The following is a 12772-nucleotide window of genomic DNA, read 5'->3' on the forward strand; positions in this document are numbered from 1 at the left end:
TAAGGAGATAAGTCATTGTGCTGGTCCAAGCCTTCCAAAAAAACTTATACTCAGTATTATTTTGGTATATTTCTGAAGAAAATAAACTGAATAATTGCAGCCTTGTTGATCTTTCTAGATTTAGCTACTACAGCATACTAGTACATCCTACCGTCGTTCTCCGCCTGAATACTTTACCACATCAGTTCCACGCTGTTGAGTCTTTACCATGAAATTTAGCGAACTGTGTCTCAAAACTAGCATCAGTATTAGAGCCTGGGATGTATCAGGACTGAATATCAGAACCCGGATGAGCGATTGGCATACTCTTGAACCAGTGCTCCAAAGAGTGATGGCCTTGCAAGTAAGTGTGAAGGGGAGTCAAATTCCTTTGCTTTCCCTGTTCACAAATAGCATAAGTTAAGCTAAAGCAATTGTAGTAAACTTTTGAAAGGCCAAAGAACCAACTATATATGAGTACCTGTATCTATAACAAGAACTTTATCACAGTCCATAACTGTAGGTATTCTATGAGCAATGCTGATAATTGTACAAGCAGAAAAGTCTTCTCTTATGATCTTTTGAATCACTGCATCAGTTTGAGAGTCAACAGACGCCGTAGCCTCATCCATGAATAATAGTCGGCTTTTCTTCAGCAAGACTCGGCCTAAACACAGAAGCTGTCTCTGCCCCACACTCCAATTATCTCCACTATCAACCACTTTTTGAAGTTCAAAAGAAGGGATGAATACTTCTTCGTTTATAATTACTATGAAGACACAAACAGTAGGAGAGCAAAAAATATTTTACCAGGAGCATCAAGTTTCTTGGGTTTGGAAATAATCACATCTTTAAGTTGGCATCGTTCAAGACTCTGGATGAAATGCACAAATAATAAAAAACTTAGCAAAATTCTGAAGGAAAACCTATTGCACTTCTCAATGAGTTTTACCTTCCAAATATCATCTTCTGAGTACTGGTTAGTCGGGTCAATGTTGCTCCTTACAGTCCCTTCGAAAAGAACAGGCTCTTGAGGGATAATCCCAAATCGAGACCTAAGATCATGTAGTCCAACTTTTGTTATGTCAATATCATCAATAACAATTTTCCCAGCACAGGGCTCAATGAGCCTAAAGAAAACTTGAATCAGAGTTGATTTTCCACTTCCTGTTCGCCCAACCACACCGACTTTTTCTCCTCCTCTAATGCCTAATGTTATCCCCTTCAGTACAAGAGGAGTACTAATCCTATATCTAACCTGTAAAAACAATACTTTGTCAAAAAAATTAAAGCAAGAAAAGTACAAAAGTAATGAAAGCAAGATAGACAACAAGTGTTTCATTCTGTTTTGTTCAACTTTTATTTGTGCTTAAACCTGTAAGTTCTCAAGCTCAATATTGCCTTGTGCTGGCCAAGTTGGTGGAGGGAGACGATCATTGAAATTCCATGTAGCTTCAGAAGGGAGTTCAGTAAATTGTTTTATCCTCTCAACAGAAACCATTCTATTCTCCACAAAGCAGCTCATGTATATAGCCCAGAACAACACGGAGTTGAGAGACAGCCCATAAGATAGTGACAGTCCAACATTCTCTGAATCATGCAGAAAATGAACAACGCCCTTTTTTATGCATCAGACACATAAAGAGCAGAAATGACATTCGTACTAAAGTTCAAAATTGAGAAATTGATCAGTAAAGTTAGAAGAAGAAACCTGGTTTGATGATGCTGCTTGGAAGAAGGATCATAAATAATGTTGATATGCAAAGGAGCAAGCTCCCAAGAAGTTCTAAACGGAAACCTAACCATGCATTTGATCCATTGTTGTGAAAGTCCATGCAAAGATTCATGTTCACCCTCTTGACATTTTCCTGAATGAAGTCTTCCTGCTTTCTGAAACAGCGAATTGTCATGAATCCCAAAATACTTTCGGAGAAGTGATGAATGACAGGTGCTTTTGTGATTGAGTCAAGGCGTGTCAGTTCACGTGATGTTGCAAGATAATAATCCTAAAAAACACAGATAACTTCTTTTAAACACAGTTGTACTATAAACAAAACTACCTGCATGCCAAGATACTCTTGTCACAATTTCACCTTCTTTTTCTCAAAAATATGACAAGCAGGATCTATTCATGGACAGGCAAGTATGCTTACCCGGTACCACATATTAAGCCACCCTAGTGGAATCAAGAGGAACACGGTTGGCCAAGCATACTGACAAGTGATGATGATAATGCTTACTAGTGTAATGTACATGGCAAGTGCAAGGTTGATAAAAAGAGGTACAGACACATCAACATTGGTCTGATCATTGGAAACCTGTAAGACAGGAGGTTTTTTTTATCAGAACAGCTTGCTGTTTTTATCAGAACTGCTTGCGATATGTTTCTTTCCAATAGCATATTATTTGACACTCAGCAGGAAATAATCCATCCAAATATTAGGAAATTGTATAACAGAATAACTGTAAATAATAAAAACTCCATCAATAAAAGAAAAGGTATGGATCAATAAGCTCACCCGACTTAAAATTCTCCCTGATGGAGTAGCATCGAAGAATGACATGGGAGCATGAAGAATACTATGGAGACTCCGGGAGAAGAATATCTGGGCTGTCTTCAGCCCAAAGAACATAATGAAAAAGGATCGAAAGAAGACCAATATAATAGCAATAGCTCCTATGATTGAATAGATGCTAATACAGAATGAAGGATTGAAATATGAAGCGCGCTCTCCTGAGGTTTCATAAGCCAGCCAATAATCAGCAGCCATTATAGATGATTGCCAAGACAAAGAGAACAAAAAACCAGCAGCTAAACCCCACCATCCAAAAGCCTCTGTGCAGTAAACTTTGTAGACATGTAAACTCACTTTTCCGGTTTCTCTTTCCTCTTCCTTGATCAGCCTAGAGTCACCCTTTTTTGAGTTGGATCTAATTACAGAACAGTCCTCCCCACTTGTTTGACTTGACAATGCTTTAGGAGAATTCTTAGGTCGAGTTGAATCTTTCAATAGTTCACTGGTGCTGCCTGCTTCAACAAGCTCCATAGAGATCTCATGAGCAGCTACAAGGGCATGAAAATCTGTGCCTGCTTTTACAAGATTGTCATATTTTCCTCCTTGAACAATTGTGCCATCTCGCATGACCTGCTCAAGGAACAAACATTTCCATTTGAGCTAAAACATGAACTGTAAGAGACGCCTTATGCAAAAAGAAGGGCTCACCAAGATGAGATCAACATTATGTAAAAAGTCCACTTGATGAGTAACAAGTATAATTGTTTTGTTTCTAAGAGCTCCTCTTACACATTCCTGCAATTGATCAAAGAATAAGCTAAGAATTCATAGTAATGAACTTGTTTGTCATAATAGTATTTCTTCCTCAATTATAGTAAAAATCATAAGATTATCTACCTCATCAAAGACAAGCTGATAGGTAAAAAAAAGGTATACTGATGAGTAGTAGGAAATCTTAATTCACCGCAGCAAATTGGACTGGATACATTAGGTTGGCTCCACTAAAATGTTGACAAATGTATCGAAGTTACATTGACAGAACATAAAGAACCACTAAAAATCAATGATTTTGTAGAAAAATGTTTGAGTAATGTAAAAGCTTATAATTCTGGCTTTCGATTCTGACAATAACATTTGTAACCTATAGTAGTTCTGAAGTTCTTAGACATTATATATATTACAATTAAGTGATGGAACAAGAAACATAGATGACTATGACTGAAGAAAAGTAACTATTAAGCCCAAAGAATGCAAAACCTTAAATATATGTGATCCTGTATGAGCATCAACAGCACTGAAGACATCGTCAAGCAGATATATATCAGTGTCTTGATAGACAGCTCTAGCAAGCTGTATTCGTTGCTTTTGCCCACCACTGAGGTTGATGCCACGTTCTCCAATATCAGTCTGATCACCAAACTCCATCATTTCCAGATCCTTCTCTAAGCAGCAAACCTGCAAAACTTCTCTATACTTTACTTGGTTCATAGGCAAACCAAACAGGATATTCTCCTGAATTGTTCCATTCTGTATCCAAGACGACTGAGCTACATAGGCGGTTGTCCCACAAACTCTGACCTGCAGGAAAGAAATTCAACAGATTAACCACATTTCTTGTGCTTTGAATTTTTGCTTAAATCTATACATTGTGAAATTCCCTGAACATCAAAACAGATCAAATCTTGTATTTCATAGATATAAGACGTAAAAAACAAATTTACCTTTCCTTTAGTTTTGTACATTTCACCAAGGATTGATGCAAGTAGTGAGGATTTTCCTGATCCAACAGTACCAACAATAGAGGCAAGCTGCCCTTTTTGTATGTTTAAATTTATGTTTTTCAGTACCGTTTCCCTACCTTCATCATCCCAGCTAAAAAACCCATCTGTGACCTCGATTGCTATAGTACTATAGCCCTCAACTCGGTCCACTGATTCTTCCACCAATTCTCTACTTGTCATGAAATTGTCCAGCCTCGTCAGTGAAACAACAGCTTGTGAAATTGAAACCATGGACTGTGGGAAAGTCCTAATTGGCTCTTGTAACATCTTAAAAAGTGTGGTTGTTGTGAATACTGTGGCTGCATCGAATGAAACACCCAAAATGATAGCAGTGCCAAATGTGAGGGATGATACCACTAATGGTAAGGACCACAACACTACCATATTGGTCGCGACTGAGTAGAGAAACTTGGCTAACCAATGAAACTCTGAATCCCTGTATGATTGGATGCGCTTGTTGAAGTGCTCTTCCCATGCCTGAAATTTAATTACTCGCATGTAGTTTAACATTTCAATAGTAGCCTTCATTCTGGAATCCCGATTATTCATTACATTGAGTTGAAACTTTCGGTCTCTTTTCATGCCAAACAGCATATACAATAGAACTCCTAAGATTCCGATTAATGCAGTGATAACAGCTGCACCAATATAGTTGTACAGGAGAATTAGTGTCACACAAATCTGCAAAGGCATTAACCAAACAGCATGAAGCTGCAACATCATATCAGAGAGTTGTTGTGCATCAACAACCATGTAATTTACAATCTGTCCAACTCCATGAGTCTGCCTCGCCGAGCATGATAGCTTTAGTCCTTTCTTGTATAAATTTGTTATAAGGGCAGAACGGATTAGCATCCCAAGCTTCTGAGAGTGGAAGTTAAATTGGTGTGAAGTCAAGACCTCTACCAACTTTGCAAGCAGAAGAACGAGGACTAAATAATATCCTTCATAGGGTGAACTTTTTACACCCGAAGTGAAATCAATGAACTTGTGTATTAGAGAAGGACCGACATACATGACACAAATTCTAACAACTGCCAAAAAGGCAGTCAATGCTATATCCTTCCAGAAACACCTGAATAGGGTGGTTCTTACCGGGTTTTTGCATTCTTCATGTGGCTTAGGCCATTTAGATTGAAAGAGCATAGACATTTTCTCAGCTCTGTGTTCAGGTGAAAGAGATGGGACGTCGTTAACATTAAGAGGCCTTTTGTAACCTTTACTAAGCAAGGGGTTCATCCACAACCAGAAGACTTTAGACACTATGGAAGCATATGCAAAATCAGAAACAACCAAGTTCTCTAAAAGCGGCTCATTAACTGAAGTTCCATCATCGATAAAAGAAGCCTCTTGTCTTAAGACTGTTATCCCTGTTGACCCCCTAATGCAAACCACAAGAAGGACAACTGATAATGCAAATGACACGAAAGACAGTACATCATTCAACCTCAAATCAGGCCCTCTAGCATCATGGTCAAACTTAACTAAACGTATTATCCCTGAAACCATGAATAACGAATAGATCAAGAAGCTAGCAATCCAAAACACTTGGAGTGAATATCGGTGTTCAGTTGCTTCAGACCTCCTCTCAAGGACAATCATGCCAGCTATTACCACGTATGTTACAACTTGAATAATCCCAAATGTTCCCTCCACCATCTTCCATTGAAATTCACTACTTTTACTACTGAAGGCTAAGACAGCAACCACTAAATGAACAAATACTAATAAAACTGTTACAGTGTAGGACAGTTTATACCAAATATCAGTCTGAACCTGAACTCGACTACTGCTAGTTGTTACAGTTCTCGGTCTGTTTGAATCATGACAGTTCCTTAAGAAGACTTTACGAATAAGCTGATGTAGAAAGGTAACAAAGATCACAAACAAGAAAATGGCATCAGCAAAAGAAAGTAAGATTCTTTGAGGACATGGAGAAAGAAAGATGAACTTAGCCCACTGTAATACAGATGAAGACAGATGATCTTCTTTCGCAACTGGATTAGAACATGAAAGGGAAGTAATCCAAGAATCATAGGACATTGTTCTTAATATTGCTAGCAGGATTATACCCTTTATACTTTCTTGGTGTCTTCAACTTCCTGTCATATAAAACAAGAAATAAATCATACATGTAAAGAGAATTTACTAAACTTCAATGCCATGTTAGAAATTTTTAAATCCCAAAAAATAACCGATAAAGAAAACATACTAGTATAGTAGTATACATTGGGTGAATTGTTACATAATCATCTTAATGTTAGAAATTTTTTTTTTTTTTTTTTTTTTTATATGTTTAATACACCCGTTGTATACAAAACATTTTGGGTATTGATAACAAGAACTTTAAGAATTAATAAACCCATAATTACTTCGATGAAAGTGTATCAAGTGACACTATCATGTATATATCACTAAAGAAAACTCCCTTGACACTTACAAAGTACTAATCCGGTTAATATTTATGTTATGTTACTCGGACTCTTCACAATAACAAATTTTCCTTAACATATAAAATAATTTTAGAATTGAAAATTTTCAAATGATTTTTACTCGTAAAATAATTTTCAATTATCTTTAATCTGATATACTACCTCCTCCGTTAATGGTAATCTGCAACTTAAAGGGTATTATTTGTGAGAAATAAAATATTCTAAAGCTGGAGATAACCATTAACGGGTAGTACTTATTTATAAAACAAATTCAACAATTGCTCTTTTTCTTGAGCAAGTTTCTTCCTCTTGATCAAAAGCATCATTCATCTTCTTCGACTTCCTGATAGAGTATAAAAACATATTCCTGGGCCTCAACCATCAGTTTAAGCTTTTGGTTGAGTTGGTCATTTAACATGGTATCGGAGCCAGCGTGACATAAAGGTCACGGGTTCGAATCTCATCCACCCCCCCACTTTCAGGTGGAATATTAAGCGCTGGGTATGAGGAGGGCCCATGCTGCATCCACACTTCTAGCCCAAACGGGCTCTCGTGTGAGGGGGCGCTGGGTATGAGGAGGGCCCATGCTGCAACCCCTAACCATCCTTGTTGTTTTCTTCTCCATCTCTTCCCTACTCTAGTTTTTCTTTTTAGAAAATTTTCTCTTCATACCTCCATTTTTTTTTATAGTTGACACGATTTGACTTTAGCACTATTTACAGACTTTCTTTTGACCGTGTTTTGTGATTTACACGTGATGAAAAATATAGTCAAGTAGGGTCGTGTTAGATTCGTCAGGGTATATATTTTCAAAATATAAACTTTTTATAATTTTGTCTATCGGTAATTAAAGATATTAATGGTTGAATTTGTGCATTGATAAACGTGATTAAAGAAACGTGTCAACTAAAAATAAACAGATGAAGTAATATTTAGTAACAATAAGTTCAGTTCAGTAAAATTAATTTTAGTTTACTAAAAATAATTTTAGTTTAGTAAAAAATAAATTCAATTCAATAAAATTCAGCTTTCTAAAAGAAGAATTTTAATAGAAAATCAGTAAAAATTATATCAGCAAAAATAATTTCTTATCAGTAAAATTAATTTAAATTCAGCAAATATAATTTTGCTTCAAATTTTCAATAAAAATAATTTCATTTTAGTAAAAATAAGGTGAAAAGAACGGAGAACACCTAATTTCTTAAAAAAATAATTTTTTTTTTTGAAATTTGCGACTAACAAATATAAAATCTATGTAAGGTCTCGTTCACTTCACCTTATTTTTACTGAAATGAAATTGTTTTTACTAAAACAAAATTATAATTGCTGAACTTAAATTATTTTTATTGAAATTAAATTAATTTTACTGATCGAGCTGAAATTATTTTTGCTGAACTGAAATTATTTTTACTGATTTTCTATTATAATTCTTCTTCAAGAAAATTGAAATTTACTAAACTAAACTTATTTTTACTGAACTGAAATTATTTTTACTAAATTGAAATTATTTTTACTGAATTAAAATTATTTTTACTTAATATTATTTTTTTTAAGGTGAAGTGAACAGGGCCTAACAAGCTAAATTTGGTCTAGTGATGAAAAAGAGAATACCTTCCCCTCACTCTTCCAAATTGTCTAGCCTATTAAGGATATGTTCTCATTTACTGAACTGAACAAAATATTTTATGAGAGAAGAAAATTAGGAACTAAACTGAAAATAAGCTGAAGAGAACAGACCCTAACTCGGGCTGAGTTGACCCGTGAGGGGTTCTGGCCCAATAGGCCCTTCATCTTATTAGATATAAAAAAAATAACTACATTTTTTTTTAAAGAAAAAACGAAAGTAAAAATAAGAAATTAGGTATTATCAAAGAAATTTTCCAAAAAGAAAAATAAAGAGAAAGCAATAAAGTCCTATTTTAATTAAAATAACTTGATTATTTTTATAATAATTAATAATTTTTTAATAAAAAAATCACCACCCCTCCCCCATTAGCTTAGCCACCCTCTCCCCCTCCCTCCACTGCTGGCATCGGCCCACCCTTGCCTATCGTTAGTTGTTTTTGGCCTCCTGTCGACCGACCTTAGCCCAAGACCCAAACCCACCTCTGATTTTTCCCCACGGACTTGGGACACCCTCCTCCCCTTCCCCCACCACGACCCTAAACCTCGACCCCTTTTTGAGTGGGTTTTAGCGAGTAAGGGTTTGGTGGGGTTTTGATTTACGCCAAGCTTCCTACCCCCACTAGCGACCCCCCACCATTAGTAAAAAACCTACAAATTCTGGAAGTTTTTGGGTAGTCGTTCGTCATTGTTATAGAAATTTGAGGTTGTCATAACCTAATCGTGGCCTAATTGCCTAAGGCTTCAATCGAAGGTATTCCGACACTTTAAAATGTGGGAATTAGGATTTTTCGGCACGAAAGGCTTGGATCTATTCAGTCTTAATTTCAGAAATTCGTCGTTTTGATGTTTAATTATTCGTGTCAATTAATGATAGTCAAGAATTAAATAAAAAAGGCGATCATTAATGTTATAAAAGCAACTTAAAATAATAATACAATGTTATTAATGATAATAACAATTTTTACAAATTACCAGAAAATTTTACTCTAACATATAAAATAAGTGTAAATTTTAAAATAAAGATTAACTAAATTATTTTACTTGGACATATAAAGTACTACCTCTGTTACATGTTAAGTGCAACAAAGGGGGTTGCACATTTCCCAAGAAAAAAAATGAAAAAGCTAATCAACAAAAGTATGGGCATGTGATTATTGGATAATTAATTAATTAATTAAAAAGCTCCATCCCATCATCACTACCACCTACTGCGCCATTAGTCCACCGCTACCAGCGTACACCACCCACAACAACCACCATAGAAACCAGCATACCAACCACCAAAAACCACCGAAATCACCATACCAACAACCGAAACCACCATACCAACAAAGCAAAACCACCATACCAGCATACTAACCTACCCGAAACCTGCCATTACCACCCTCTCGCCACCACCAAGATCCGAAATCCACCCCACCTAACTCGCATCCACACCGCGAAGCTACCCCACACCCACCCTGTAACCACCACCACACCTTTCCTCTGGAATCGTTCCATCTTTCACTATTTTTGCTCTAGATCTAAGTTTTCAAGCTCAATCTCAAATTCTCTTTTTTGGGTTTCAATTTATGGTGACAGCTTTACATGTGAAGAGAAGATGGCGGCACTCTAACAAGGGGAAGATGGGGCAGCGACTCAGACGAGGAGGGGCAGCGGTGGTGTTGATGCGGTGGTTGTGATAGAAGAGAGAAAAAGAAGAGAGAGAAAAAGTGGTGGTGATTTAGAGGGAGGAGAGAGAAAAAGTGGTGGTCTTGGTGGTGGATGTGGTGGTGAGTAAGGAGAGAGAATGTGGGTTTGGAATTGAATAAGTGATGAATTAATTTTGGTTAATTAGTTAATAACATATGATTTGATGTGTTTATTAAAGTTAAGTAAGGGTAGGTTAGTAATTTAAAACAAAAAAATTTACTAAAAGAGGAAAGTTTTCATTTGTTGCAGATAATATATAGCATCCCTTTTTGAAAAATGTTGCACTTAACGTGTAACGGAGGTAGTATAAACTTTCAATTTTTGTAGGATTTTATTTCCTGAGTAGAGAGGTTAAACTTGGACAACCACCAATTTACATACACTATCATTCCCTCGTAAAAAGGTCTTCCTAATATTTTAGCTTCTAACTTTCTTTTGCTTAAAAATAAACACTTGGCATTTGGTTCATCAAGTGATCAAAATGATAAACGACTCGAATACCACCTTGAACAATCAAATGACTAATATACGAAACATAAAACTAACTTAAGTTTCATTTTCTTGCAATGTTCTACATTTCTACATTTTTTCATTAAAAGCATGAACAATTCAATATTGTATCTTTTTGTTTTTTGACGGCATTCAATATTGTATCTTCAATATATATAAACAAGAGCAAAATAAAAGATTAGTTGTAATAATAAGTGATAAATGGATGGCAAAATGACGCATACCATATGAATAGCTTTCTAAGTGACAATTCATAAATATATAAACATACCTTTTAACAATAATACATGTCATAAATAATCAAACATATAAACATACCTTTGAATATAAATGTCTTAGGCAACTGAGAAGAACAATATGTGTCTAATTCAACCAAGTCTGTATCTAAAAAATATACTCAATCCACTCAAGGTTTAGAAAACGAAGTAATTTTTTTTCAATTGAAACCTATTTGAATAGTGTGATCACGAGTATTTGGTAAGTTCAAATAAACAAAAAAAAAATTGAATTAATGAATAATCGTGAACATGTAAAATTTGTAAGGCTTAAGTGTACATATAATGATGTAATTTCTTTGGAAGACGTTACAATATGTAAAGTATTTTGGCACAACCAAAGATCTTCTGTTAGAGTTATATACTAGCAATAATATGCATTATTGCATATATAAGAACGTAGGAGTTGGAGAAAATGTATATAATGACGCAAATTTATGGAGCTTAAAATGGAGAATTCTAATCAAACATTACTACCATACTTGTATGTTACAAGCCTCGTGATATTTTTCATCACAAACAGCTTTTACATGCTTAGTTGTAAAGATTTGGTTGAAGTTATGAAGGAAAGGCCTTTTTGGTTTTTAGTTCATTATTGTTTCTACTAGTTAAAAATTACCTCATATTATACTCAATTATTGTAGCAACATAAATCAAGTAACACTAATAAAAAAAAAGGGAACCATAATAAGGAAGCGATTTGTAGCATCTGCTGAAGTATAAACTTCTAAAAAAACATATATAAGTGGTCATGTAAGGTTAGAGCTTTCCTTTCGGTTTTAGGAGATCATGGGATCGATTCTCACTCCCGCCTTGTGGCTCTCTAAACACACACACACACACACACACACACACACACACACACACACACACACAAAAAAAAAAAAAAAAAAAAAAAAAAAAAAAAAAAAAAAAAAAAAACATATGTAAGAAAAAAGAGTTACACAATTTATAAGGATAAGGGGTTACTCCTTCTATTGTCATATAGATTTGGGATGAAACCTTTTAGTCTTGTAAAGTGAACTTTCTTTCTTAATGACTGGTGTGGCCCAAACTTAAACCTTACATGAGACAAAGTTATGTTGACGATAAGTAAAAATGGTGAGTTATTAGGTTAAATAATGTTAGTGTATTTCTATGCGATGTATGTACTCAGTTTTGGTGATGCATGCTTTATATTGGCCTTGCATGTGATGGTCCATTCATGACAAGCAATTGAGATTGTCCAAGGCATGTTCACGTAGAAGCTTGAAGCATGTCAAGGGATTTTGTGCGGAGAGCTACAATATTTGTGTTTATATACTAGTATGATAATTAGAACTATTATACTACAATTCTAGTTTGTATTTAAGGTTTTTTTTTTTCCGTCAAAAAAATAATTTAAGTTATTTTGATTTAAGTTGGTTTGAAGTTTCTCCTCAAAAAAAGTTGGTTTGAAGTTATATTTTGATTTTGAAATGGCTTAAAAATTTTTATGTATATTTTAATAAAATCCTAAGTCGTTGTCACGGTAGCGATAATGTTATAGATTTTCTTATTTAAATAATCTATAAATAAAATGAAAATTTTGAAGAAAATGAATTTTTCTGGTGTTAGGCCCTTTTCACTTTACCTAAAAAAATATATTTAGTAAAAATAATTTCATTTCAGCAAAAGTAAGTTCAATTCGGCAAAAATAATTTTATTTCGGTAAAAATAATTTCAGTTTAGTAAAAATCAGTAAATTCAAAGAAGAAATATAATAGAAAATCAATAAAAATAATTCAACTCAGCAAAAAAATTTCAATTCAATAAAAATAATTTCAATTTATAAAAAATAAGGTGAATTGAACGGGGCCTTATAATACAATTATACAAAAATATAGAGCCACAATGAGAATTTATCGTAACATCGATGGGCCTTAAACAAAGCAGAAAAGAGGCAACCCATGGTCAAGTATAATTGGACCGATGAGTTTCCA

At 34.7% G+C, this 12772-nt stretch overlaps 1 protein-coding gene across 1 annotated transcript; it reads right to left on the reverse strand.

Moving 5' to 3' along the window:
* Positions 1-278: 278 nt before the first annotated feature.
* Positions 279-6319, reverse strand: LOC145625273 (ABC transporter C family member 4-like). The gene is made up of 11 exons (XM_081678334.1): positions 4217-6319; positions 3753-4073; positions 3204-3290; positions 2499-3125; positions 2133-2297; positions 1691-1985; positions 1355-1569; positions 932-1237; positions 790-853; positions 461-700; positions 279-379 (listed from the first exon to the last, which is right to left on the reverse strand). Exons 1-11 carry the CDS (start codon positions 6317-6319, stop codon positions 279-281), a joined length of 4524 nt encoding a protein of 1507 aa, XP_081534460.1.
* Positions 6320-12772: the final 6453 nt, after the last annotated feature.

This window comes from Chenopodium album, chromosome 3 (genome assembly GCF_948465745.1).
Source record: "Chenopodium album chromosome 3, dcCheAlbu1.1, whole genome shotgun sequence".
NCBI lineage: Eukaryota > Viridiplantae > Streptophyta > Magnoliopsida > Caryophyllales > Amaranthaceae > Chenopodium > Chenopodium album.